The 27,948-nt window shown below is 44.8% G+C and overlaps 1 protein-coding gene across 1 annotated transcript in view; it reads right to left on the bottom strand.

Moving 5' to 3' along the window:
* SEC14L1 (SEC14 like lipid binding 1) overlaps positions 1-27,948 on the bottom strand; it is a 75,181-nt gene that overhangs the window by 13,365 nt on the left and 33,868 nt on the right. Inside the window, exons 4-9 of the mRNA XM_031657808.1 lie at positions 11,770-11,919; positions 11,499-11,630; positions 8,876-9,004; positions 7,514-7,748; positions 6,098-6,207; positions 2,055-2,244 (exon numbers count right to left, since the gene is read on the bottom strand). Of these exons, the coding sequence (XP_031513668.1) occupies positions 2,055-2,244; positions 6,098-6,207; positions 7,514-7,748; positions 8,876-9,004; positions 11,499-11,630; positions 11,770-11,919 (946 nt within the window). The remainder of the gene's footprint in view (positions 1-2,054; positions 2,245-6,097; positions 6,208-7,513; positions 7,749-8,875; positions 9,005-11,498; positions 11,631-11,769; positions 11,920-27,948) is intronic.

Raw genomic sequence — 27,948 nt, 5'->3', positions numbered from 1 at the left:
TCGACCGGTTTTTTTTTTTTTTTTTTTTGAGACGAAGTCTTGCTCTGTTGCCAGACTGGAGTGCATTGGCACGATCTCGGCTCACTGTAACCTCCGCCTCCCAGGTTCAAGCAATTATCCTGCCTCAGCCTCCCGAGTAGCTGGGACTACAGGCGTGTGCCACCACGCCCAGCTAATTTTTGTTATCTTTAGTACAGATGGGGTTTCACCATGCTGGCCAGGATGGTCTTAAACTCCTGACCTCAGGTGATCTACCCGCTTCGGCCTCCCAAAGTGCTGGGATTACAGGTGTGAGCCACCGCACCCGGCCTCCTTTTTTTTTTTAGTAGAGACAATATCTCACTGTGTTGCCCAGACTGGTCTGGAGGTCCTGGGCCCAAGCCATCCTCCTGCCTTGGCCTCCCAAAATGCTGGGATTACAGGAGTGAGCTATCGCACCTGGCCTGGCTCTACTTCTTTATAGTCTGGAGGTCTAATGGGTGCCGCCTGAGAGGAGCCTAACTCGTCCCATACTGCCCTATCATCATGGGCCATCCACACAAAGGGAAACAGATCTTGGTGGCCACAGTGTATCCCCGGAGTCAGCACTACCCAGCCTCCTGCCGCACTGTCCCAAAAAAAGGGGCAGCAGAAGGAATGCAGACGGATCGTGCTCCTGAAAAGGAACCAAGACTTGTCTTCTGTGGTTAACAGAGGACCAGCAGTGCCATGCTGACATGGGACGGAGGGTTGGAGGGTAACATTTATCTTGTATTTGTCACCTAGTGAACTTCATCTCCCAGGAGAATCTAGCTCTAGACCTGGTCTACTTAAAGCAAAACATTTTTATGTGCTCCAAAATCTTATGGAAAGGTCTATTTACAGAAAGTTTCTCCCAACGTTTAATAAGACACGTTTGTTGAGGCCAGGCGCAGTGGCTCATGCCTGTAATCCCTGCACTTTGGGAGGCCGAGGTGGGCAGATCATGAGGTCAGGAGTTCAAGATCAGCCCGGCCAATACGGTGAAACCCCATCTCTACTAAAAATACAAAAAGTAGCCGGGCATCGTGGCGCATGCCTGTAGTCCCAGTTACTCAGGAGGCTGAGGCGGGAGAACTGCTTGAACCTGGAAGGTGGAGCTTGCAGTGAGCTGAGACCTTGCCACTGGATTCCAGCCTGGGCGACAGAGCAAGACTCTGTTTCCAAAAAAAAAAGACACATTTGTCAATGACTACAAACTTTTTAACCTTTTACGGGCAGGCCTATAACAAAGTGGAATAATATAAATATACATATTATGTTTCCAGTAAAAATTAATAAAGTTCCAATTAACCTGGAGAAATACAAAACATGAATTGGTAATTCCAGACAAAGCAGAGCTTTGAGCAAGTCCTCTGAAAGGACTTGCTTAGAGGGAAAAAGCCAGTTCTACAGTGCTTCCCTCCCGCCGATGCTTCCAGTTCCACCCTGCCCAGCTCTCAAACTTTGGCTCACGAAAGAGAGCGTAGTTTTGACAGTGAGGTCTTCCTGCAAGGCAGGGTATGGAAGGCATTCGGGGAACTGTGTTTCACGGTTCTCATTTAAACCACTCTTCATTTTAGGTGCATCACCTTCATCCAGGCCTTACTCCCAAAGCAGAACTGAAGTGCTCACGGCTGTGATGTAGAAAACCTGGCTGAACCTTTTTAAGCTCTCATAGGGTTTAGGTCATTGAAAAGTCCCTTTGTTAACACTGCGCTACTGAAAACACTCTGCCATAGGCACTGCTGCCTTTTTAATAGGTCAAAACAAACTGTACTGCACCGAGGAAATCAAGTCATTTGCCCAAGGATGACGAGCGTCCATGAGGAAAGAGCAGTCCCAGGCCCTTCCTGCCTGCCCAGGGCGGGATGGGAGTGTGCCCGCGGGGAAGCGTATCAGTCTGTTCAACTTGGGGAAGGTGCCAAATTCTCAGAGTGAGGAGAAACGATGCACTCAAGGGGCCCCACTCAACTCCAGGGAAGGAGGCCTTGGAAGATATCTTCAACCACACATCAAGACAATGACGGAAACACAGTTTCAACTCCATCCGGTACCTTTGTCGTGATGATGCCAGCCTCCCGCGTAGTAATCCTGAAGGACCTGAGGAGGGGTCCAGGTTTCAAGAATGTAGTCTACCTGGTGCTGCTTTCTCCACGTCAAAGACTGACACATGATCTCTCTGGCTTTGTCAATATTAAAATCCCGCGCACGGAGAAACCGAAGAATATGCTCATCTTTTGGAATCTATTGAGAGAGAAAGATGTTTCTAAGCAACGTTAACAGATGTGAAGGGAACTTTGGGAGGCCGAGGTGGGTGGATCACTTGAGCTCAGGAGTTCGAGACCAGCCTGGCCAATATGGTGAAACCCCATCTCTATCAAAACTACAAAAATCAACCAGGCATGGTGGTGCATGCCTGTAATCCCAGCTACTCGGAGGCTGAGGCAGGAGGATCACTTGAATCTGGGAGGTGGAGGCTGCAGTGAGCTGAGATCACATTAACTGCACTAAAAAAAGTTGCTAAGGGAATAAGACCCTAAAATTTCCACTTTTCTTTTGCAGACAGGGTCTCTCATTCTGTCACCCAGACTAGAGTGTTGTGGCACGATCTCAGCTCACTGCAGCCACCAACTCCTGGGCTTAGGCAATCCTCCCACCTCAGCCTCCTGAGTAGCTGGGACCACAGGCACACGCCACCACACCCAGCTAAGTTTTGTATTTGTAGAGATGTGCTTTCCCCACGTTGCCCAGGCTGGTCTCAAACTTCTGAGCTCAAGCGATCCTCCTGCCTTGGCCTCCCAAAGTGTTGGGATTACAGGCGTGAGCCACCAGGTCTGGCCTACAACTCCCACTTTTAATCAACAGTGAGCTGCATTATTATACTATTTAAAATGAGCTGGTACCAGAAAAATCTCCCTTACTGCTCTAGAGAAAATCAGCATTATCAGTTTGAATAATCGTTATGGTATTTCATTTTAGTTTCTGCAAAGTAGAGCGAAGGCATAAATAATTCCCTAAACATCAAATGCTTCAATTCTATGAACGGATCTATGAATGACTATGATCTGTGCACTTTTCTGTACACATACTGCATTTAAATAAAAAGTCAGAATAAAGAGAGAGCAGGACACCTGGCTTCTGAATGGAAACCTTCATAGTGCCAGCAACAAAAGAGTATTAAACATGGATGATGTTGAGAAAGGCAAGATTTTTGTTCCGAAGGGTGCCCAGTGCCACACCACGGAAAAGGGAAGCAAGCACGAGACTGGTCCACATCTCCACAGTCTCTCTGGGCAGAAGACAGGCCAGACTGCCAGATTCTCTTACATACAGATGCCGATAAGAACAAAGGCATCACCTGGAGTGAGGACACACTGATGGGGTATTTGGAGAATCCCTGGAACAAAAATGGTCTTCACTGGCCGGCTGTGGTGGCTCATGCCTGTAATCCCAGCACTTTGGGAGGCCAAGGCAGGCGGATCACTTGAGGTCAGGAGTTCAAGACCAGCCTGACCAACATGGAGAAACCCTGTCTCTACTAAAAGAACAAAATTAGCCGGGTGTGGTGGTGCACACCTGTAGTCCCAGCTACTTGGGAGGCTGAAGCAGGAGAATCGTTTGAACCCGGGAGGCAGAGGAGGCAGTGAGATGAGATCGCACCATTGCACTTCAGCCTGGGGAACAAGAGCGAAACTCCATCTCAAAAAAAAAAAAAAAAAAAAAAGAAGAAGACAGAAAGGGCAGACTTGAAAGTTTATCTCAAAAAAGCTACTAATGAGTAGTAATTGGTCACTGCCTTATTAGAAAACAGAAATGTCATGACTTTTTAATGTGTATCATAATTTAATAGATCTCATACGCCAGAATTCAGATCATGAACGATCATCAGAATATTTTTGTTGGGCAATCCTGATTTAACTAAGGCTGGCTTGTGGTTAAAGGACTATGTTCGGTTTTTTGAATTTTAATAATTCTGATTCAGTAATGCTACACTGCTTTCCCCTTCTAAAGACATGATTAGACTTCACTAGTAATGTTCAACTTTCACAAAGATCGTAAATGCCATCTTAAAACCTACTGGAGATTGGTTTTATATCTGGGTTTACATAACTGGCTATATGACTCTATTTAAATACCGAGGAAATCCCTTCACTGCCTCAGAATCCAGCAAGACTCACCTGTATTTTCTATTTATTTGCCTCTTAAAGGCAAAGGCTGAAGATAAAGCAGCAATATTTACTTTATATTTCTGGCCTTAACTATGCCAATCTAATTAGAATTTCCTGTATCCAAAATGGTTCCCTTTACTTATTAAAAGGCATTTTAGTGTAGTTTATGTGTAATATCAAATAAGGAATATTTAACACTTCTCACATTTTATAGATAATCTATAAGGTCAGATGCTTTTAAAAGTCAGTATGACAAGAAATAGTAGCAAGTTAAACTTCACTTTTCAATTCTTTACTACTTAAGTCAGACTAAGTCATAATTTAGCATTGTCTTTAAAAAGTCATTCGAGGCTGGGCCCAGTGGCTCACACCTGTAATCCCAGCACTTTGGAAGGTTAAGGCAGGTGGATCACTTGAGGTCAGGAGTTCGAGACCAGCCTGGCCAATATGGTGAAACCCTGTTCTCTACTAAAAATACAAAACTTAGCCAGGAATGGTGGCAGAGCTAATCCCAGCTCTCAAGAGGCTGAGCCTCAGCAGGAGAATAGCCTGAACCTGGGAGGCAGAGGTTGTAGTGACCCAAGACTGCACCAGCCTGGGTGATGGAGCAAGACTCTGTATAAAAAAAAAAAAATTCAAAAACATAAAACTGTAGAACTACCACGTGTCTATGTGATTGGCAATGGTGCTTTTGCCAACTTATTAGAAAGATTAGGAGATACACACAAAGTTAAAAATTATGACTGATCATAAGACTTAAGATAATTAAAAACAAAAACCACAGAAAAAGTCAGAATACAAAAAAGCATGTTGGGTTTTCATGGTGTGGCAGTATTGCTGACTAACATATAGGAATCTTCTCCAGATTCCATTACTGTCAATCAACAGGTTGGCCTCCCTGAATGAAGAACAAGACCAAGGCCGTGTTCTGAGTGTCGCGTGGACTAAGTGTCTTCCTCCGTGGCCATGTGCTTACCAACTCAGAGGCTGGTCCATCAGAACAAGAAGGGGGTGGGAACATGAGCTACTCATGACCCCAACTCCTGGGAAATAACTCAAAAGCATGTGGCCTACTGATGTGGCATCATCTTCACTCAGAAAGGACCACACTTACGTGGAAGTGGTTAAGAATGTAGGTTCTGGAACAAAATGGCCTGGGCTTAAATCCTGACCCCACCACTCGCTGGCTGTGAGACCTCAGGCAGGTTACTTCACTTCTCTCCGCCCCAGTTTCCTCACGTGTAAAACCAGTGAAAAAACACCACCAGAGAGAGCTGCTGGAAGGACGGAATAAAGGCCTGAAACCAGTGTCTAATGCACAGTAAGTAGACAACAAATGGCGGCCATCATTACTGCAGTGGTTTTCTTGATGACTGGTATTCAACGGCACTCAGTTATTTGTTCTGTAGTAACCAGGCTGACAGAATTAGAGATCAGGCCGACTACAAGTCACGCCTAGTTTTCCTTTACTAAATAATGCCAGTAACTTGCTAGATACATACCAGGCTCTGCTCACTACAAAAGGCTTACCATAAAAATCTACACCCTTATGAGGCTAAAATTTCACCAAAAACCTGAAAATTAAAGCTCAAACGTTTCTAATCTCTGATAAATCTCTGAACTCTTTTTACACCTTCTGAAAATTTGAACGTATGAATACTTGGAACACATGCTGCTTTGTGATGTGACACTGTCTGTAGCCAGACCTTGCTCTGTAAAGTCTAGAAAAATGTAGTTAGTCATGAATCATCACTTGCTATAAAGGACTTAGATTCCACAGAGACACAAATTCAATGACTTCTAAACTGGAAGAAACCTTCCCAGCTGTGGAAGTTGGGAATATTACTCTTGGTGACCATGAGCAGGAAGAGATTCCATGATTTCACGTAGCTCTGGCCCTGCACACTGGGCATGGTACCGACACTCACTTTGCCCTTGTGGGTCTCCTGGAGCCACTGGCGAAGTCTAATGAGGCAGCTCTCCTGCAGCGGAGTCAAATCGCCCAGGTATCTCTTGATGTAGTCGGCATCTAGTTTGTCTGGAACGTAAGTGACATTTATTTACAACAAAAACACTGGAGCTTTAGGCTCCCAAAGTCTTCCTGCTCAGTGGAGTTAACGTGTGGTCTTAGAGTCTTAGAGGCAAATGAAACCACAGAGACGGCAGATGTAAACCAGATACCCTAGAGGACTCTAGGGACAGGCTTTGAGATCAATCACTGACTAAACCACAGGTCAACTTTCTGACTCAATTATCTTTCCCTGATTACCACTGAGTTACCTCTATTGCCAAATCACAATACTATTCCTGACTATAAGAGATATTAATGACTGTTTTAATTTCAAGAGGAACATAACACAAAAAGGACTCACAAGATATAAAATTTATGAAAAAAAAAACCCAGGAAATCTAAATCTATTTTGAATAGAGCTACTGTGTTCAAGAATGTAAGAAATCTGGTGGCTCACGCCTGTAATCCCAGCTACTCAGGAGGCTGAGGTGGGCAGATCACCTGAGATCAGGAGTTCAAGACCAGCCTGGCCAACATGGTGAAACCCCATCTCTACTAGGAATATAAAAATTAGCCAGGCATGGTGGTGCATGCCTAAAATGCCAGCTACTGAAGAGGCTGAGGCAGGCGAATCACTTGGACCCAGGAGGCGAAGGTTGCACTGAGCTCAGATCGCACCACTGCAGTCCAGCCTGGGTGACAGAGCAAGACTCCACCTCAAAAAAAAAAAAAACAAAAAACAAAAATTAGTCGGGCATGGTGGCACATGCCTGTGGTCCCAGCTACTCGGGAGGCTGAGGCAGGAGAATCACTTGAACCTGGGAGGTGGAGGTTGCAGTGAGCCAAGATCACACCACTGCACTCCAGCCTGAGCAACAGAGTAAGACTCCGTCTCAAAAATAAATAAATAATAAATAAATAAACAAACAAACAAATTCCTTCCTTAGGCCAGGCGTGGTGGCTCACACCTATAATCCCAGCACTTTGGGAGGCCAAGGCAGAAGGACTGATTGAGCCCAGGAGTTCAAGACCATCCTGGGCAACACAGTGAGACCCGATTTCTTAAACAAACAAACACCTTCCGGTATCTATAAAAGAATAAAAATAACTTGATATAACCCTTCCAACCTATTAACAAAAAAAATCTAATGGAAAGTAGAATGAGTGTGTTACATACGTTAAGAGGACAAGGGCCAGAAAAGAGATATAGGTCTTTTCTTTATGAGTTATCTAATGTTCCAAGGAAGCGGGAACAGGCAGAGCGAACAGAGAGAAAGCGGCCATGCTGACTTCCCTAGCCTTGCTCTCAGGATGAAGTCCCTGCCAGACCCACCATCAGGGGTGCCCACCACGGGCTCAGGTGCACTGGGGCTGCTGAGGGCATCACCACTCAGCCCCTCCTTGAGGGCAGCATCTGGGATGACGACGGCCATGGACGCTGCTTGTTTCTTGCAGGATGACAAAGATGTCTCTGAACAGGGCGTGATGGAAGGCGGAGTCCAACGGGGCACAAAGGTTATGCCTTCTTCTTCTAACTGGCGAAGGTAGTATTCAATGATTTCCTTTCCCTTTAAAACAAAAGCAATTTAAAGGTGAATATATATTCAATATTCAAATCATTCATCCCTCCCAAGATTTTTCTTTTTCTAGCCAACAGAAGATGGTGAGCCTCAAAAGCTTTTTTTTTGAGACAGGGTCTCGCTTCGTGGCCCAGGCTGGAGCGCAGTGGCATGATCACAGCTCACTGTACTCTTGACCTCCTGGACTCAAGCCATCCTCCTATCTCAGCCTCCCCAGTAGCTGGGATTACAGGTATGTGCCACCACATCTGGCTAATTTTTGTATTCTTTGTAAATATGGGGTTTCGAAATGTTGTCCAGGCTGGTCTCGAACTCCTGGGCTCAAGCAATCTGCCCACCTCAGCCTCCCAAAGTGCTGGGACTACAGGCACGAGCCAGTGCGCCCAGTCCCTCATAAGCTTTTTTAAACACCAATAAAACTGAATTGCTACAAAATAAATAGAAAAAAAAAAAAAAAAAAGGCCAAATGGTTTTGTGTGTTTATTTTACTTGTTCTTTTCCAAGGTTTAGGAACTAATATCTAAAGAGATGGAATTTTTATATGACTATTTTAAAATGCTGATTTATGGTACTTGTACTCAATATATGATTTCTGTCTCAATTTCAATTCTTTTCAACGCAGTACCCTGAAAATGAGCCTTCAAAAACCACTCCATAATCCCACATGGATAGATTTCAAAACCACAATTCCATAACAACTGATGAGCAACAACACAAAAACGAGAAAGGAAGGTCTTCCGTGGAAGAACTGACAATCCAAGGGGGGCAGCCTGCCTGGCAAGCACCTTCCCAGGCCCCCAGGCCTCCTCCCGATCCTGCTGCAAGGCCTGGGTGCTGTGTGCCAGCTGCTGCTGCCTCTCCCCAACTTCTACCTCTCTCAGCAACTCCAGGCAGACAGTGTCATAGCGTGAGCGACAGGCACCTCCTTCCCCCATCAGCAACCAGCACCACCTTAACCCCTATACCTAAAGATGAGGCGGGGGTAGGGATCACAGCGTCTTCACCCAAGAAATGCTGCAAATCCTTCGCTAAACCCATCCCCAGCCTTCCAAAAAGACGGGTCATCTCAGAGACTCCTGCCCACCCTCTGCCGCAAAATCCCAAGATACACTCACTTTTTTAATGTTGCTGGTATATTGTTTCATTGCAATTTTTTCCACAGTACTTTCAAAACCAAAGAAAGATTTAATATCTAAACTTGCAGACTGTTCAAAACAGGTCCAATCTTCATTTTCAGGGTGAACCTGCAGATAAAGAGAAAGCACTCTCACTGACTGAACTGACAACAGAACATCATTTGTCTGCTCCTCAGTTTAACCAGGAACCAGAAGAAACACTTACTTTACTAATAATGCTACTATCACAAAGACAGCAGATGGAAAAAATGCCAAAATCATGTTCAAAATTAGGACCAAAATCACATTCTAAATCATGAAGAGATCCAAATAATTGTTCAAAAACATTTCAAAGATGACTATAAAAAGAGAGCTTCGGCCAGGTGCGGTGGCTCACACCTATAATCCCAGCACTTTGGGAGGCCGAGGTGGGTGGATCACGAGGTCAGGAGATCGAGACCATCCTGGCTAACACAGTGAAATCCTATCTCTACTAAAAATACAAAAAATTAGCCAGGCGCGGTGGCGGGCGCCTGTAGTCCAGCTACTCGGGAGGCTGAGGCAGGAGAATGGTGTGAACCCAGGAGGCGGAGCTTGCAGTGAACCGAGATCGCGTCACTGCACTCCAGCCTGGGCGACAGAGTGAGACTCTGTCTCAAAAAAAAAAAAAAAAAAAAAGGAGAGCTTCATTTTCATTCTTGCTTCATTCATTCAACATACTCACTCAATAGTCTTCTCCATCATGAACAAAAAGGTACTGGCCTTGGAAGCTTTCAACAGAGTCTAACAGAGGAGACAATCAGCCAGAAACACAGTATGTAAGAAAATTAAAGATAAGTAAGTGCTATGGAAAAAAGAAACCTTGAAGCAGGCTGAAAGAACCAGGGATAGGGGTCAGGCATGATGGCTCACACCTGTAATCCCAACACTTCGGGAGGCCAAGGTGAGAGGATGGCTTCAGTCCAGGAGTTTGAGCCCAGCCTGGGCAACAGGGCAAGACCTCATCTCTACAAAGAAATTTAAAAATTAGCCAGGTGTGGTGGCATGTGCCTATAGTCCCAGCTACTTGGGAGGCTGAGGTAGGAAGGATCACTTAAGTCTGGAAGGTGAAGGCTGCAGTAAACTGTGATTGTGCCACTGTACTTCAGCCTGAGTGACAGGGCAAGATCCCATCTCTGAAGGAAAAAAATAAAGACTGGGGGTTGGGGTGTCGGGCTGCAGAATTAAATGGGTGGCTGGGGCTGGCCAAGAAGGGGTAACCTGAGCCGAGATGGGAGGAGGTGAGACTAGAGACGTAGGGAGGAATAGCACAGCATGGCAGCGAGCACCTTGGAGCCAAAGCCCCTGAGGGATGCCCACCGCATGGCAAGGAGGACAGGAAAGGTGTGACCAGGAGAGAACTCAGGCCCTTGCAAGCCACCATAAGGACTCTGGGCTCTTCCCCTGGGTGAACTGTGGAGACACTCCAGGGTTTTGAGCCCAGAGAAGTGACTTGATCTGACACACTTTAAATAGATCACTTTGAATTCAGTGTTAAGGTTACACTGCAGGGGAGAAGGGCAGAAATATAGCAATCTGGCAGGAGAGTATTCTAAAATTCTCATAAAAGAAGTTCTTGACACAGGGTGGTAAGCAGTGAAGATACTAAGACAGATAAACACTCGCGGCACTAATCTTAAAGGCACACATCTTAGTACTTCATTAGATATTTCTAACATATTACAGTGAGACTAGAAAAGAAGTGGCATATGAAAGTATTATTTAAGGCTGGGCATGGTGGCTCATGACTGTAATCCCAGCACTTTGGGAGGCTGAGGCAGACGGATCACAAGGTCAGGAGATGGAGACCAACCTGGCCAACACGGTGAAACCCTGTCTCTACTAAAAATACAAAAATTAGCCAGGTGTGGTGGCAAGCACCTGTAATTCCAGCTACTTGGGAGGCTGACAAATGAGAATCACTTGAACCTGCAAGGTGGAGGTTAAAGTGACCTGAGACTGTGCCACTGCATTTCAGCCTGACTGACAAGAGTGAAACTCCATCTAAAAAAGAAAAAAAGAAAGGAAAGAAAGAGAAGAAAGAAAAGAAAAAAAAGAAAAGAAAGAAAGAAAGTAGGCCAAGGGGTGGATCATGTGAGGTCAGAAGTTCCAGACCAGCCTGGCCAACACGGTGAAACCCCTTCTCTGCTAAAAATACAAAAATCAGCCTGGCGTGATGGCGTGTGCCTGTAATCCCAGCTACTAGGGAGGCTGAGACAGGAGAATCCCTTGAACCTGGGAAACGGAGGTTGCCGTGAGCCAAGACCATGCCACTGCACTCCAGCCTGGGTGACAGAGGGAGACTGTGTCTCAAAAAACAAAACAAAACAAAACAAAACAAAAAAAACAAAAGCAAAACCAAATCAAGGCATCACTCAGCTGCCTTAACTGCCACAACAACATAATCTACTCTGCAGGAGACCATACCTGGTACCCTTCCTCCTACACATGAGAAATAAGTGACAACATCTAATGAAGAACTACCCTCTAAGACAAAAAGATGCACTGTTTAAAATGGTGATCAAACAATCCTCAGAAGCCACATGTCAGCAGAACGTCTTCCGCGGAGTGAAAGATTACTCACGGTGTAGCAGCAATGCTCGTTAATGATGACCCGATTGGAAAATGTTTCATTATGAGCCTCAATGTGCAAAGTACGTTCCCGAGAATTCAGTGAGTTTTTCTGGACAAAATAAACATAATCAACTCCTGCAATCTTAAAAAAAAAAAAAAAAAAAAAAAAAGAAATAAAGAGAAAAAGTGTTAACTAGTAACATCCAATTGCACAGAAGCTGTAGTGTAACTTCGTGTTGTCTTTGGGAGGTGCCCTCCAAGACGCCCTTTCCGCCCGTTACCTTCTTCAGCAGTCTGGGTGCATCGACATCCAGCTTGCAGCGCCTTTCAATGACATGAATAGCCCCATCTTCACTCTTGAATTCATTCACAGTGTCACTGCCCACGAACATCGGAATCAAAGGACACGTAGGGAACCTCCTTTCATAGGCCTATAAATTTAAAAACAAAAAAAGCGGAAGTGAGCAAAAGACACATCCTGATGTCCTGCCGCTGAACGTGTTCTCCCTGGAACAGCACCTCTCGGTGCACGGCAACGGGCAGCGCCACGACTGTCTGTCTTCACATCTGAAGCTTTCATTAAAGAAGAAAAAGACACTCAATGTCCATGGATTGGAAGATTCAACCTAGTAAAGATCTCAATTCTCCCCATAACTAACATCATTCCTAACAAAACCCCAGCAAGATGTTTTGGTAACTATAGACGAGATTGTTTTAAAATTTATATAGAAAGACAAAGGAACTAGAATAACTAAAACAACTTTGAAAAAGATGAATAAATTGGGAGGAATCAGTCACCCCAGTATTAAGGCTTACTATACAACTACAGTAATCAAGACCGTCTAGTATTAGGAGAGGGGTAACTGACATACAGATCAATGGGACAAAATACAGAACCCAGAAACAGACTCAAACAAATACACCCAACTGATTTATTTTTTAGTATCTGCACCTTTGTCAGGAAACACCAATTGATTTTCAACAGAGATGTAAAAGCAATGGGGAAAAGAAAGGAGGCCAGTCTTTTTAACACGTTACTGGAGCAATTACACATCCATAGGCAAAAACAATAACAACAATGAATCTTGACCTAAACCTCACACCTTGTATAAAAAGTAACTCAAAGATCAGGGACTTAAATGTAAAACACAAAACTAAAACTTTTAGGAAAAAAGACAGAAAATCTTTGGGATCCTGGGCTAGGCAAAGAATTCTTGGATGTGACACCAAAATCACAATCCATAGGAGAAAAAATAGATAAAATGAACTTCATCAAAGTTAAAAACATTTGATCAGCTAAAAGACCCCGTTAAGGCCAGGGGCAGTAGCTCACGCTTGTAATCCCAGCACTTTGGGAAGCTGAGGCGGGCAGATCACAAGGTCAGGAGATCGAGACCATCCTGGCTATAGACACGGTGAAACCCTGTCTCTACTAAAAATACAAAAACATAAACTGGGAGTGGTGGTGGGCACCTGTAGTCCCAGCTACTCGGGAGGCCGAGGCAGGAGAATGGCGTGAACCCGGGAGGTGGAGCTTGTAGTTAGCCACTGCACTCCAGCCCGGGCGACAAAGCGAGACTCCATCTCAAAACAAAACAAAACAAAACCCGTTAAGAGGATGAAAAAACAAACTACAAAATGGGAGGAGGTATTTACAAACCACGTATCTGACAAAGGAGTAGTGCCTAGAATACATAAAAAATTCTCAAAACTCAACATAAGTATAGTGAACCAGGAGAACACTGGTTTGGACTGAGCTCCTGCACCAGGCCCAGCAGACCAAACCAAAATGGAGTCCCTCTTGGTAACCTCCACACTACCAAGCCAAAAGTAAGCTGTTTATCTGACTTTCCAAGAAATCAGGAGAGAGAGAACAGCGAATCCCCCAAACGGGCCAGTTTGGGCCAGCGTGATAAGGAAGTCCCCTCTGCGTTAACCTTTGCAAGGAAAGCCACTCTGAAATCACCCATCTGCTTGCTGTTCTCTGTGCCTGTTTCCCTCACCCCTTTTCTGTCTACAAAGCCACCTTCCTCTGCTGGGCTCATGAAAACACTCACTATATTTTACAGAATTCTATTTTATAGAATGAGGTGTTGCCTGATTCTGGAACCAAAAAAGCCAATTAAGATCCATACACTAACATACACTAAATTTGTTGTAATTTTGTCTTTTGACACACAATTGAAATTTAAAAATGGTTAAGATGGTAAATTTCATGTGCTTTTACCATGATCAAAAAAAAAAAAAAAAAAAAACTCAAGAGTTTACAAAAGTCCAATTAGAAAATGGGCAAGAGACAGAAAGTGATATCTCACCTGAGAGGATACACAGATGGCAAATAAGCACACGAGAGATGTTCATTAGAGAAAAGGGCCATTGGCCGGGCGCAGTGGCTCAAGCCTGTAATCCCAGCACTTTGGGAGGCCGAGATGGGCGGATCACGAGGTCAGGAGATCGAGACCATCCTGGCTAACACGGTGAAACCCCGTCTCTACTAAGAAATACAAAAACTAGCCGGCCGAGGTGGCGGACGCCTGTAGTCCCAGCTACTCGGGAAGCTGAGGCCGCAGAATGGCGTGAACCCGGGAGGCGGAGCTTGCAGTGAGCTGAGATCCGGCCACTGCACTCCAGCCTGGGCTACAGAGCGAGACTCCGTCTCAAAAAAAAAAAAAAAAATCACAAAGAAGTATCACTATACGACTATCAGAATGGCTAAAATAAAACACAGTGACACCATCAAATGCTGGTTAGGATGTGGAAGAACTGAATCCCTTACACATCACTGGCAGGAATGTAAAATGGTGCAACCACTCCAGAAAACAGGTATCTTCTTAAAACCTAAACATGCAACGGTATACAACCCAACAACTGCGCTCCTGGGCATTTATCCCAGAGAAATGAGAGCTTATGTTCACACAAAACCCTACACAGAAACATTCACAGCAGCGTTCCTCATAATAGAAACTGGGAACAACTCAGAGACGTCCTTCCTCAGCGAGGCTAAACGAACTGCACCGCGGCCACACCACAGAACACTGCTCAGCAAAAAAAAGAATGAACTATTGACACATGCAAGGAACTGGATGGATTGTGGGAGAATTACGCTAAGCTAAAAAAAAAAAAAGCCTCAGCAGTTACGTACTGTATGATTCCATGTCCAAAACATTCTTCAAAAGACAAAACTTTAGAAACCGAAAACAGATGAGTGGTTGCCAGGGGCTAAGGAAGGGGTGGGAGCAGGAGGGAAGCAGGTGTGGCTGTAAAAGGGCCACAAGAGAGACGCCTGGGCGCCTGGGAAACACGCTGCGCCTCGACTGTACGCACGGCAGCATCCTGTGACAGTGCACGCAGTTCTGCGAGATGTTATCACCGGGGGAAGATGAGTAAAGAACACATGAGATCTTTCAAGATTATTCCTTGTGAATAATTAAATTATTCAATATTATTCCTTGTGAATAATTTAGTCTGTAGCAATCCACAAAGATTACCAAACTAAAGATGTTGCAGAATTCATATTAAAACCTAATCGATCCAGAGGCCCAGGTGTGCAGATCACTTGAGCCTGGGAGTTTGAGACCAGCCTAGGCAACACAGCATAACCCCGTCTCTACAAAAAATATAAAAATTAGCCAGGTGTGGTGGTACATGCCTGTAGTTCCAGCTACTCAGGAGGCTGACATGGGAGGACCACCTGAGCCCAGGAGGTGCAGGCTGCAGTGACCTGTGACTGCACCACTGTACTCTCCAGCCTGGGCAACAGAGTAAGAGTAAGACCCTGTCTCAAAAAAAAAAAAGGAAATCCAGTAGCTCATGGTGCATGTGAACAGGAAACCATAGGATATAGGGTAATAAGGCCGGGTGCGGTGGCTCACGCCTGTAATCCCAACACTTAGGGAGGCCAAGGCAGGCAGATCATTTGATGCCAGGAGTTTGAGACCAGCCTGACCAATGTATCAAAACCCCATTTCTACCAAAAATACAAAAATTAGCAGGGCATGGTGGCACACACCTGTAATCCCAGCTACCAGGGATGCTGAGGTGGGAAAATCACTAGAACCTGGGAGGCAGAGGCTGCAATGAGCCAAAATGGTGCCACTGCACTCCAGCCTGGGTGGCAGAGCAAGACTCCGTCTCAAAAAAAAGGGGTGAGGGGGGCATAGGGTAGTAAGAATCTAGGCTGTAAGAAGGAACCTGAAAAAGGAAATCCAGTGCCTGCCCCTATGGTCAGCCTCATTATAAAGGAAGGTACTGCAGGATGACTCTTGCTTGACTGATAGATGTCACCCCTCTGTAAGATTGTATGGGTTGAGCATCCCGTCTCCAAGATGCCTGGGACCAGAAAGGGCTTCTGATTTCAGATTTTTTTCGGATCTTGGGAATAGCTCTATTATACTTACTGGTCAAGCACCTCAAATCCACAGATCCGAAATCCAAAATGCTCCAGTGAGAATTTCCTTTGAGCATCGCGTCAGTGCTCAAAAAGTTTCTCATCTGGAGCATTTCGGACTTCGGACTTTTAGATTTGAGATGCTCAACATGTACTAAAAAATGAGGTGGGGTAAAAACTGTGAATTCCCATCTTAAATTAATCACAACCAAAAACAGAGTTAAGGAAGAAACCTCTGGTGTTAAAAAATATTAACGAAAATGGCACAAACGGCTTTGATTTTACTTCTGACAAGTTACAAGTAGCTTCAGGGCATTATCACACTAAAAACACTCCCTTTCTGGCAGCAATTCCCTGATGTTTACCTTCAACAGGACTGCCCTTCTGAGTAGAAGTAATACACAGATCACAAACACTGCCGCCAAGATCCCAGAAGGACTAGAGAATCACAGGAATTCCTCCGCCTGGGTTTTGACTACAATTCCTTCAAAGTCACCCTCAGTTTTCTTGCGTGTATCTCACTTTCTCTCCACAACGTTACAAGGTTAAATCAATGTGAAAAGCACACGCTACACTCCAGCTGCCTACGTACAAGGGACCAAGCTAGTCAGTACAGGAGGGAGGGAAGGGAGTCAACAGCATCCATGAGGGTGAGAAGGATAAGCAGCTGCCAGGAGGCAGAAGAGGGAGAACATGCTCTGCATGGAGGGGTGGGGTGGGGAAAGCCTTGAAAGAGAGGAGGCACACATGCTGAGCCTCGAAGCGTGCCAGGGTCTGTTCACAGTCAGCGAAGTGGACAGCGTTTCCAGGAAAGAACTCAGGAGTGCGACTGCAAGGCGACCTCCAGTGGGGGCACGGACCCAAAGCCCCCAGGGGAGGGAAGTGGTGGGAGGTGAGGCCAGGGGTCTCTGTGGTGCATGATGATGAGGCACAGACCATGCCTTGCCGGGCGCAGATAGAAGGCCCTGGCCTTCCTCTCCAGGAGCTGGGATGGAGGGAGCATGAACAGGTGGCCAGAGTCACATTTTCAGAAAATTAATATCAGTCAGGCGCAGGATGATCTGGAAAGGATGCAAAACCCACATGTGGTGGCCAATTATATGTGTTTCTTAAGTGTTCTTACTTTGGAAGTTAAAAATATATTCTTTTTTTATATATATACTACTCCTCTCTTCTACTCAATATATCTACTCCCCTCTTCTACTCAAACGTATTCTGAATCCTGCCAGAGTCTTGAAAAATCACTCAGTATCTGTCTCTTTATGCACTTTATGTAAACAACACTTAAGAAGTTTAATCACCTGCTCAGATCCCACCACAGATAAGTCCCATTCATAGGCCTAAGAATTTATTAAGTACCGAACAAGAACAATCCAGGAAAACAGGTTGGCTACCATTTGTTCTACACGGACACTGAAAACCATCTAAACTGACTTCCACTGCACTCTACTTAAAAAAAAAAAAAATTGGCTTTGTACATTCCAGTACTATGACGTACCAAGAAACTGAGACTTACAAAGGTTTCAAACAAAATGAATCTTTGTAAGTGACATAAAGCGCAGAGTAAGCACTTACTAAGATGTAGCCTTAGCTAGGGTCTCTCCCATTTAAGCACGTGAACTAGGCCATTTTCAAAATACACACACCATCCTTCCAAATCTTGAAATAGAGTGGTCAGCAGAAGGTGTCACCCACGCAGCCTCACCTTGAATTTCAACGACACTAAAAACGTTCCATTCCCTGTAAAATTATCCATCCATGTAGACTCATATTTGCATAGACATTCACTCTACCTTGGCATGACCAACCAGATGGCATTTAAGGTATCCAGGCTAAGGAGCAGCTAACTCAGAAGCTGCGCTGACCTCTCCAGAGCTCTGTCAGTGTCAGGGGCAGTTAGCAAGTGCCTCTCTCACCCCCTCCACATTCTCTTCCCAGCCTGTCACTCTGCCACCAAATGCACTGCTAGGCTGCAGGGCAAAGACTTTTTATCCTCAGCAGAACGAGGACTTCAATGCCTAAAACAAAGTCATTGTTCAATAAACACGTTTTGAAGCATAGAATACAAGCTTACTCAATAAAAAGATCAGTCCCGCCTTTTGTTTCTGCACTCTCTTACCCTGACCGTCTTTCAGAGATATGTTAAGGTCAGTGAATTCTGCATACTGTCAGCATATACAGTTCTAACTGTGGATGGTTCTGGAAATGAAAAGACCGCAAAAAGTAGATGTAACTTTCATCTCTGGGGTGGCTTAGGTACCAGAACCAGAGTTTTTCAGCATGAGCTACAAGCCACGCAAGTTTCTACTAAGTGTGTAAGCAGGCCCTGAAAAACAGAAGCATTCTAATTTGATTAAAAACATCAATCTACATCCTAGCTCCTAGCTCCTTCCACTGGAAGGGGCGAAAAGCAATGACATCTGAGTTCCTGATGAGCACACTTGGCAACCAGATCTTGATTTCCAAATAACATTCCCTATGACAAAGGAATCTGTGCTGCTTGGAGAAATGGTTGATTACGCGTCTGGAGCACGGGAAGGTCAAGGTGAGGTAGAAACGTTTCCCACCAGGAGGCGAGGGAGTGCCCAGTGACAGACAGGGATACGCCTAAGGGACAGAGGAACCAGCCTGAAGGGGCTCCACTCACCAAGTGTGGGATAATTTGAATACCAGAAAGAAAAAAGGTGGCAAAGCATTATAAACCACACAGTGATACTCAACAGGGGAGAAAACTTTACAGGTAAAAAAAAAAATCTAATAAACACAGAGGGAGTGTTTAAGAAATCACCATTTTCCAGCCACCAATGTATAATAACTGATTCAGACAAGGATCATCAATGAACGCTAATGAAAGGGGTTCAGAAGAGACAGAGTCTCAAATTATCATCCTGCAGATTACAGATAAATTTAACACAGGAACAAAGGTGGGTGCCTTTACAATGGAAAGATCTCATGGGCACCACCTTCACCAAATGACTGAACTGAGCCCCAGCGACAGGACAGCTGGACAGCCTGGCGTGATGCAGCAGAAGCAGACACAAACACCACAGGCTTCTGCAGCCCTCAGGACAAAGATGGTTGACCCTTAGCTAATAACCATGAGGACATCAGGCCGGGTGCAGTGGCTCATGACAGCACTTTGGGAAGCTGAGGCGGGCGGATCACCTGAGGTCAGGAGTTTGAGACCAGCCTGGCCAACATGGTGAAGCCCTGTCTCTATTAAAAATACAAAAATTAGCCAGGCATGGTGGCACATGCCTATAATCCCAGCTACTCGGGAGAAAATCATCAGACAAACCCAAATTATGGAACATTCTACACAACCACCCTAGATGCTTAAACAAACAAACAAACAAACAAAAATGTCAGTGTCTTAAAAGATAAACAGAAAAAAGCAAGGAACTGTCTAGAATAAAGGCATCTAAAGAGAGAACAACCAAATGCAATGCTGCATTAGCTCTTGGATTAGAGTAAAAATAGCTATTGAAACATCTGGGGAACAACCGAGGAAATGCAACCATGCGTTTCATATAATAACATTTTTTATTTTGTATTTGTATTCTTTTGAGACAGGGTCTCACTCTGGTCACCCAGGCACAATCTTGGCTCACTGCATCTTCCACCTCCTGGCTCAAGCGATCCTCCCACCTCAGCCTCCCAAGTAGCTGGGACCACAGGTGCACAATTCTTTGCCTGTGATAAAAATCACAGCTAGACAGAAGAATATCTATTCTTAGGCAATACATGTTTTAGTATTTAGGGGTAAAGTGTCATGATATAAAGCAACTTACTTTCAAATGTTTCTACAAAATGTATGTGCACATGTGTTTGTGAAAGAGAGAGAGAGAAAGCAAACGTGCTAATTTACCTAGGGGACATGCATACAGGTGTTCACAGTACTTCTCTATCAACTTTTTAAAAAATGAGCATTACTCATAATAAAAAGTCTGGAAAGACATTACCAGTATGAAAAAGGTAGCTTTAGGGGAGAAAGTCCACATATAAAATAAAACCTGCTTTTATTACACAAAGTTAGAGCCTACACAGATTGGTACAAACCAAGAAACCAACCTACAGTTTTTACTATCTTCTGCAATAACTGATTAAATACACCACCACAACGTTTTAGATGTGAAAACGTCTACAAATTTTAGGTCTGCCCGAAGCTCTGGCCGAGGTGGTGGCCGGCCTGGTGAGCAGCACAGCGGGACAGGGTCTTCTCCCGGGGCCTCGGCACCGGCTCCAGCTCCTTGGGGCTCGGAGGAGCAGCAGCCTGGGGAGCTCATGCTTTTCAAGCACAGTCGGCAACCTGGACTTTTCTGGAAAGCTTCTCTATTTTTAAAACCCCGTTTGAGCTACAGAGCCCACATCAGCAGGCCTTCACGTTTTATCTCCGCACTAAAAGAATGTGGGAAGAACCCCTTTTTCAACTCTCACCAGGTTCGAATCACTGTGCCGGAAGAGCAGCAGCAATTTCCAGGTATCCAGAGTGTCATCCAGCCATTTCCTAATCCCGCCCAACATTTACCAAACACACAATCAAGAAGGGCTGAACAAAATGAACTCTCCCAGAAGTAAGTTCTTCAGAGAGGGAGAAAGGCTCTTTGAGGTATCCTTTTTAAAGGAAAAATTACTTCTGTAAGACAAATAGCTACTGTAGGCATTTGCTCACTCATTTTTACACAGCAATTGTTTCAACAACAAAAACAAAACTAGGGCCTCATCAACCTGATCCTGAGAGGATGCTCCTCCTGGGTAACTGCTTCCTCCCACCTTCCTACACCCACTCTCTTCCTCTTTCAAAAGGATTTCTGAGCCTGCAATTCAGAAGGCTGGCAACAGCACTTTCAGCTTTTAACCAACCTTTGAATGCAATTTTGACATATTACAAGCTAGTACTGTGCTAAAGAAAGTCATGTTTTTGTGAAGACATTTCAACTTGAAAATTAATGAGCTGGATGCTGCACTCCACCGGAAAAACCCTTTTAAAAGAAATTCAACCTAAAGAGCCTACCTTTAATGTGGACTATATTCATACCCAATTTAGCCAACACACCAAGCCAGCTGTTTTCCATGCAACAACTGGGATATTCTATAGCATCAGACCTGACCCTCAAACTCATTTATACACAGATCTGGTTTTACCCTGGAAACAATCAGTAAGTAAAACAACTAACTATGGCCTAAGTCTCTATTACAAGCTGCCAGTGCTCAAAGAAACAAGTATTCAACCTATCAAGAAAATGTGTCCAACTCTGTAGGCTGCATTAAAAAAAAAAAAAAAAAGGAAGAAAGAAAAGAAAGAAAGAAAACGTGGCAAACTGACCAAAGCCCCTCAGAGTTCTAATTCTGTAATTCTCACACTATCAAAGTAATTCTCACACTATCTCTGTTTTACAGAGGGCCTACCACATGCAGGCCCTAAACTAAAAATTCTAAGGAATATAAAAGTGGAAGGCACAGGATCATGGCTTATTTAGAGAGGCACGACATAAAAACTCATAACTAGCTGCGTGGGGTGGCTCACGCCTGTAATCCCAGCACTTTGGGAGGCTGGGGTGGGTAGATTACCTCACCTGAGGTCAGGAGTTTGAGACCAGCCTGGCCAACATGGTGAGACCCCATCTCTACTAAAAATACAAAAGTAGCTGGGCGTGGTGGTGCATGGCGGTAATCCCAGCTATTCAGGAGGCTGAGGCTGGAGAACCACTTGAATCCGGGAGGTAGAGGATGCAGTGAGCTGAGACTGTGCCATTGCCCTCCAGCCTGGGCAACAAGAGCGAAACTCTGTCTCAAAAACAAAAACAAATGTATAACTATATGCAACAATAGAAAAAAAAGACTGAGAAAGGAAGTGATTGACACCAAATGGACTGTATTAACAAAAAAACCTGCTTAAGCTATTTAGGGGGAACCCACTTCAGGCTGGGTGGTTACAGAGGGCTTTGCTGGGGAGGTGACGTCTGCAGAGGGCTCTAAAGAGAAACCCAGAGAGAGACAGCAACATTCCTGGCAGGGAGGGCACCAGCAAGAGGGAGCAAGGCAGGGGCCGATCGCAGAGAAGCCTCTCAGCCCCACTCACAGAACATCAGTTTCCTCCGACGCTGGCTCAGACACAAGCGGTCACTCCATGAACAGCTTCAAGCACCACGGTCTGCCGCTGCAACTCCAAGCAAATAAACATCGAAGCTACTTCTAGACTGTAAGAGTGACAAGGACCCAGGAAGACTACACGTAATCACAGTTCAGTCCTCTGTAGGCTCCTGTAGCCCACCTCGTTTCCTCATCGGAAGGCTACCAAGAGAAACGACTTGTTTAGTCCACTGGTAAATCGAGGTTTCAAATTGCATGCTATTTGTGAATATGTGTTCATACCTAAAAAGGTATTTATAAAAACTAAAATTCATAAAAACTTGAGCCCTTTCAAAGAAGAGTCAGGATCCCAGTAGTTTCAGCATACCCATCCACTTCTCCAAATACTGACAGCCCAGAGCATCCACAGCTAGATCAAAGGCTGCTTTGGCAAATGCACAACAGTACATGGCATGCACATTACACTAGGGAAAGAAGTGCCACATCTCAACCAAAGTCATCTGCCTCAGGTACCAGTCTTCAGTGAGACAAACGCATCAAGTCACAACAGCAGACTGGCAATCTGCACTTAGATCAAACCAGAAAATAAGGCTGAGGCGGGAGGATCACAGGAGCCTAGGAGATGGAGGCTACAGTGAGCCATGATCACACCACTGCACTCCCACCTGGGTGACAGAGCCAGACCTTATCTCAAACAAAAACAAGAAAATACAATGACTATACTAAAATTAAAAACAGGCTGGGCACGGTGGCTCACTCCTATAATCCCAGCACTTTGGGAGGCCAAGGCGGGCAGATCACCTGAGGTCAGGAGTTAAGAGCCCAGCCTGGCCAACATCTCTACCAAAAATACAAAAATTAGCTAGGAATGGTGGCAGGCGCCTGTAGTTCCAGCTACTTGAGAGGCTGAGGCAGGAGAACCGCTTGAAACTAGGAGGCAGGGGTTGCAGTGAACCAAGATCACGCCACTGCACTCTGACCTGGGTGACCAAGTGAGAATCCGTCTCAATATAACAATAAAATAAAATAAAATGAAACAAAACAAAAACCTAAAAACAAATATATAGGCCAGGCGCGGTGGCTCACGCCTGTAATCCCAGCACTTTGGGAACCCAAGGCAGGTGGATCACAAGGTCAGGAGATCAAGCACCATCCTGCTAACAAAGTGAAACCCCTGCCCCTACTAAAAATACAAAAAACTAGCCGGGCGTGGTGGCGGGCTACTGTAGTCCCAGCTACCGGGAGGCTGAGGCAGAGAATGGCTGTGAACTGGAGGCAGAGCGTGCAGTGAGCCGAGATCGCACCACTGCACTCCAGCCTGGCAATAGAGCCAGATCCGCCTCAAAAGTGCGTAAAATACAATCCGGGTTGTTACTTCTGGAGATCATCAAAATATGAACTCATCTTAGAAAACCTCAAACTCCATGGTTCTGATGATACCTGTCTCCAAAGCTAACATTTAGTATGGAAAAGTAAGTTCACTGTAAAGTGCTATAAATCCAAGGAAAAAGCATCATGATAGATGTGAAGTAACCCAATAAAACAGGCTGGGTTTCTTTTCTAGGGCCTTCTCATCAAGGTATGATGACGATGAGTATCATGGAAGGCATTAATTATCGCTGAAAGAACAGACGGTAAACATGCTGCTCACATACCACGCACCAAAACATTTGCACTTCCAAGTATTTTAGCATTTTTGACCAGGAATAGGTTCTTTTTACCATCTTTCTCTCAATGCCTGCCCTCACAGTTTACCACGCAATGGTATAAAGCAGCTATGTTTACTTTTGATCAAGGAGCCATTTCAACACACATCATACTACACAACTGACAAGGGAATGGGCCAACACCAGGAGGGCTGTGAGATATTCTGTATCAACCCATCAGAGCTTCTTCCATTTGTACACCCACTCCTTTGCTCCAAGAGTTCCAGACATGATATATATTTTTGCTAGAGGACAGGAGAAAGAAACTTCAAAATCTCTTCCAAATTCCACGTTTTCTCTTAGGAAACAGCATGGCTCTTTGAGGTATCCGTGCCACCTGGGGTGTTAAGCCTGTGTTAAGGAAAGGTCACTACATCCAGTGACCATTTGTGTGTTCCACCCTCCAGCCTACGCTGAACTTCACCTGGACTACCTTCATTTAACAGACAGAAGTCCCCAACTCCTGCTGGTCCGTGGACTGCTGAGAGCCTGGCCACACTGCCGGCGCACCTGCATCACTGCCTGAGCTCCACCTCCTGTGGCATCAGTGGCAGCATCAGACTCTCATAGGAGTGACAGCCCTATTGTGAACTGCACATGCGAGGGATCGAGGCTGCACACTCTGTAAGCTGCACGCTCTGTAAGAGAATCTAATGCCTCATGATCTGAGGTGGAAGAGTTTCATCCCGAAACCATCCTCTCCACCCCACAATCCATGGAACAACTGTCTTCCACAAAACCAGTCACTGGGGCCAAAAAGGTTGGGGACCACTGCTTTAACAGAGACCTTCACATGACTTTATCAGCAGGCAACAGTGACACAATTCTAAAGGACCTGGGAAAAACTACCCACAAAATTAAAAACTTCACACATAAAAAGTTTTAATTCCACAGACAGGTCACTCATCTGATTTATCCACATTATGATATTTTAAAACAGTGTCAAAAAAAACCACAGTAGTAGGGTTTTTCTTCTGACCTCTTAAAATAATTCAAGTTAGTGACACCCACGCTGTGTTTCACTCTATTCTGGAAGGCTGTGTTCTTGCAGATCTGAGTGGCAGGTGGGATGCAAGTGCTATGAACCAAAATTACTGACGACAGTCTCCTCCTCAAGAGCAAGAGAAGCTGCTACTAAATACAGCTCCATCCGCTTTAAGATTTTCTGCCATAAATTTCCGTAAACCTCTGGGTCCTAGAAACAAGTGCTAGTGCATGAACACTGCACTCAAAAAAAAAAAAAAAAAAGGAGGCGGGGAACAAAGGGGAAAAGCCACAGGTACAAAGGAGCAGGCAAGCAAACCTTAGCAAAGAACTAGGGCATTACCTACCAAACCTAATCTGACAGTTCTGTGACACCCCCAACTCTGTCCCCCAATGATAGTGGCTGTGATTTTATACTGTTCATATGACAGCCATGTGTCCTGTCAAGATTGTTCCTGGTCCACACAAAAGAACTAGGTGTATGTCAATATTTCACAGTATCCAGCAGAGGATTACAGCTCCTAAGTTTTGAACCACTGCTATAAACACAAAACAAGCACAAAAACAAAAAATTACGCTCAAAAGGAAAATAATCATCTGCTAAAACACTAGTATGTCTACATTTGGCTAAAGCAAGACTACTATTCAGATCTAGCTTTAGATATAATGTTTTAGGAGGAGGACAGTTTCAGATTGTTCCAGTTAAAGACAAACACTATTCCTTCTCTCCTTGCTGAAACTAACATACATGCAACTAACCATAGCTAAAACTGGTTTAACAAGGTCTTCTGGAATACTTTCTCTTAAGTACTTTTAATGTATTCTTCTTCAAGAATTTCCAGCCAAGACTACCTGGAAACTTTTGTTAACACTATTTAATAGGCTGACATAGAGTTACTGAGCTTTCAAATGAAATTCAAAGTATAATCTAGTATGCCTGATTAACTGTATCTTTTGCATTTTAATTTAAATTAGAAAAATAAGGCCCATTATTGTTCTACTGTCTGTTACATTTCTGGAAGATCTCAAGATGGACATCTCAGACGTTAGCCTGGAGGCTCTATGTTTTAAATGTGCTCACTGTCCTGAACATAATCATCTCAGACATTCCTGACCGGCTCGTCTGGGTACATTTGTCCTTCAGCACGGTCACATGTGTTCCTTGATGTCTCAGTAACTTCCATGGTGCCTCAAGGCTAAAAAAATTTACCATTTATTATTAGGTCCAAACAATTTAAAAAGCATTTATGTCCTAATAACTTAGTAACCATTTGAAAACCTCATAAACTTAAGTTGAAGAAAAAATGCCTTTGCTTCATTCTTAAATAACCAGAAGTATTTCTAAGGATGTGTAATGGTGTATATTGTCAAAATCCAAAGACATGTACAACACAGAGTGAACCTAGATATAAACTACAGATTCTAGTTAAAAATAACATAATTGGCCAGGCACGGGGGCTCACGCCTGGAATCCCAGCACTCTGGGAGGCCGAGGTGGGCGGATCACCTGAGGTCAGGAGTTTGAGACCACCCTGACCAACATGGAGAAACTCCGTCTCTACTAAAAATACAAAAATTAGCCGGGCATGGTGGCAGGCGCCTGTAATCTCAGCTACTCAGAAGGCTGAGGCAGGAGAATCGCTTGAACCTGGGAGGCAGAGGATGCAGTGAGCCAAGACTGCACCACTGCACTCCAGCCTGGTTTCTTTCATTTCTATCCTCCATTCCTTTCCTTCCCTATCCATTCTTCCTTCCTTCCATACTGTCACAGGCTCATCTGTTTCATTTCAGAGTCCCAGTAATCAACCTTCCAGTCTAAAGTCTTGTCCATCCTTTCCTTCCCTTCTTTCCCTCTGATTGATCCCCCTCCCTCCCTCCCTCCTCCTCCTCCCTCCTCCTCCCTCCCTCCCTCCCTCCCTCCTCCCTCCCTCCCTCCCTCCCTCCTCCCTCCTCCTCCCTCCCTCCTCCCTCCTCCCTCCCTCCCTCCTCCCTCCCTCCTTCTTTCTTTCTTTCTTTCTTTCTTTCTTTCTTTCTTTTTCTTTTCTTTCTTTCTTTCTTTCTTTCTTTCTTTAACAGCAACTTTCTTTTTCTCTCTCTGTCTTTCTTTCTTTTTTCAAGACTGAGTTTTGCTCTTGTTGCCCAGGCTGGAGTGCAATAGCACAATCTTGGCTCACTGCAACCTCTGCCTTCCGGTTTCGAGTGATTCTCCACGCCTCAGCCTCCTGGTAGCTGGGATGAAGCAGGTGTGCCTCACCACCCAGCTAATTTTTTGCTGGCAGGAACGGGGTTTCACCATGTTGATCAGGCTGGTCTCAAACTCCTGATCTCAAGTGATCCACCTACCCTGGCCTCCCAAAGTGCTGGGATTACAGGCGTGAGCCACCACGCCCAGCCTCCTAATTGGTTTTCTACACTATCATGCCCACCTTTGAGTGATGTCTTCTCTTTAACCTTTTATGCATACTCACAAACCAATCAGCACACACTCCTTATTCTGAGCCCATAAAAAGCTCTGGGCCCACCTATACTGAGGTGGGAAATTAAAGAAAAATAAAATCTAAAAGAAAGAGAAATAACTTTTCCTGTATTAGGCTGACTTGTCCCAGAGGCAGCAACAGGCACAGCCCAGACCCAGAAAAAGTCTTGATAATATTATCTTAATGTGCTCTGGAGACTTTTCCAGCACTCCCCCAACACAGGGAGAAGAAGAAAAAACTTTTTCTTTGTTTTATAGAATGAGTTTATGGATTCCTGTTCTCTGTAACTAGTGACTTCAAGTATTCTGTTTTATCTAAGAAATACAACAAAGGTCATGAGAAGCCTGAGTAGGCCTGAATTACAGCTGCCCGGGCACCACAATGAAGGTTATATGATAAGCCCATGCCCAGGCAAATGCAGGTAACAGACATCTGGGTTGCACAGCAACAGGGATGTGCAATCCTGAGTTATGAACCTGTTACAATTGAATTAATTGTCTTTGTCCTGCCTCTGTATCCCTGCTTTCACACCACTATGCACTTGCTTCGAGCTAGCCCACCCCCTTTTGTGAAGTGTGTATAAAAGTCAAGTGCTGTCTTTGTTCCAAGCCCAATCTTTGGATGTGAATCCGCTGGGCCTGAGTGCACTCAATAAAACATCCTCCCGTTTTAACCCGAGGTCTCTCTCTCATCCTCCTGAATCCTGCAACAATACTAATGCCAGAGATGATTAATTCCTCTTCAAAGGGTTTAACTGTGTAATGTCCTTGTTCTTTGTTCAGAAGCCCAACCTCCTTATACTCCCTTGTTTCT

Source organism: Papio anubis, chromosome 17 (genome assembly GCF_008728515.1).
Source record: "Papio anubis isolate 15944 chromosome 17, Panubis1.0, whole genome shotgun sequence".
Lineage (NCBI taxonomy): Eukaryota > Metazoa > Chordata > Mammalia > Primates > Cercopithecidae > Papio > Papio anubis.
This window is presented reverse-complemented; position numbering and strand designations above follow the sequence as displayed.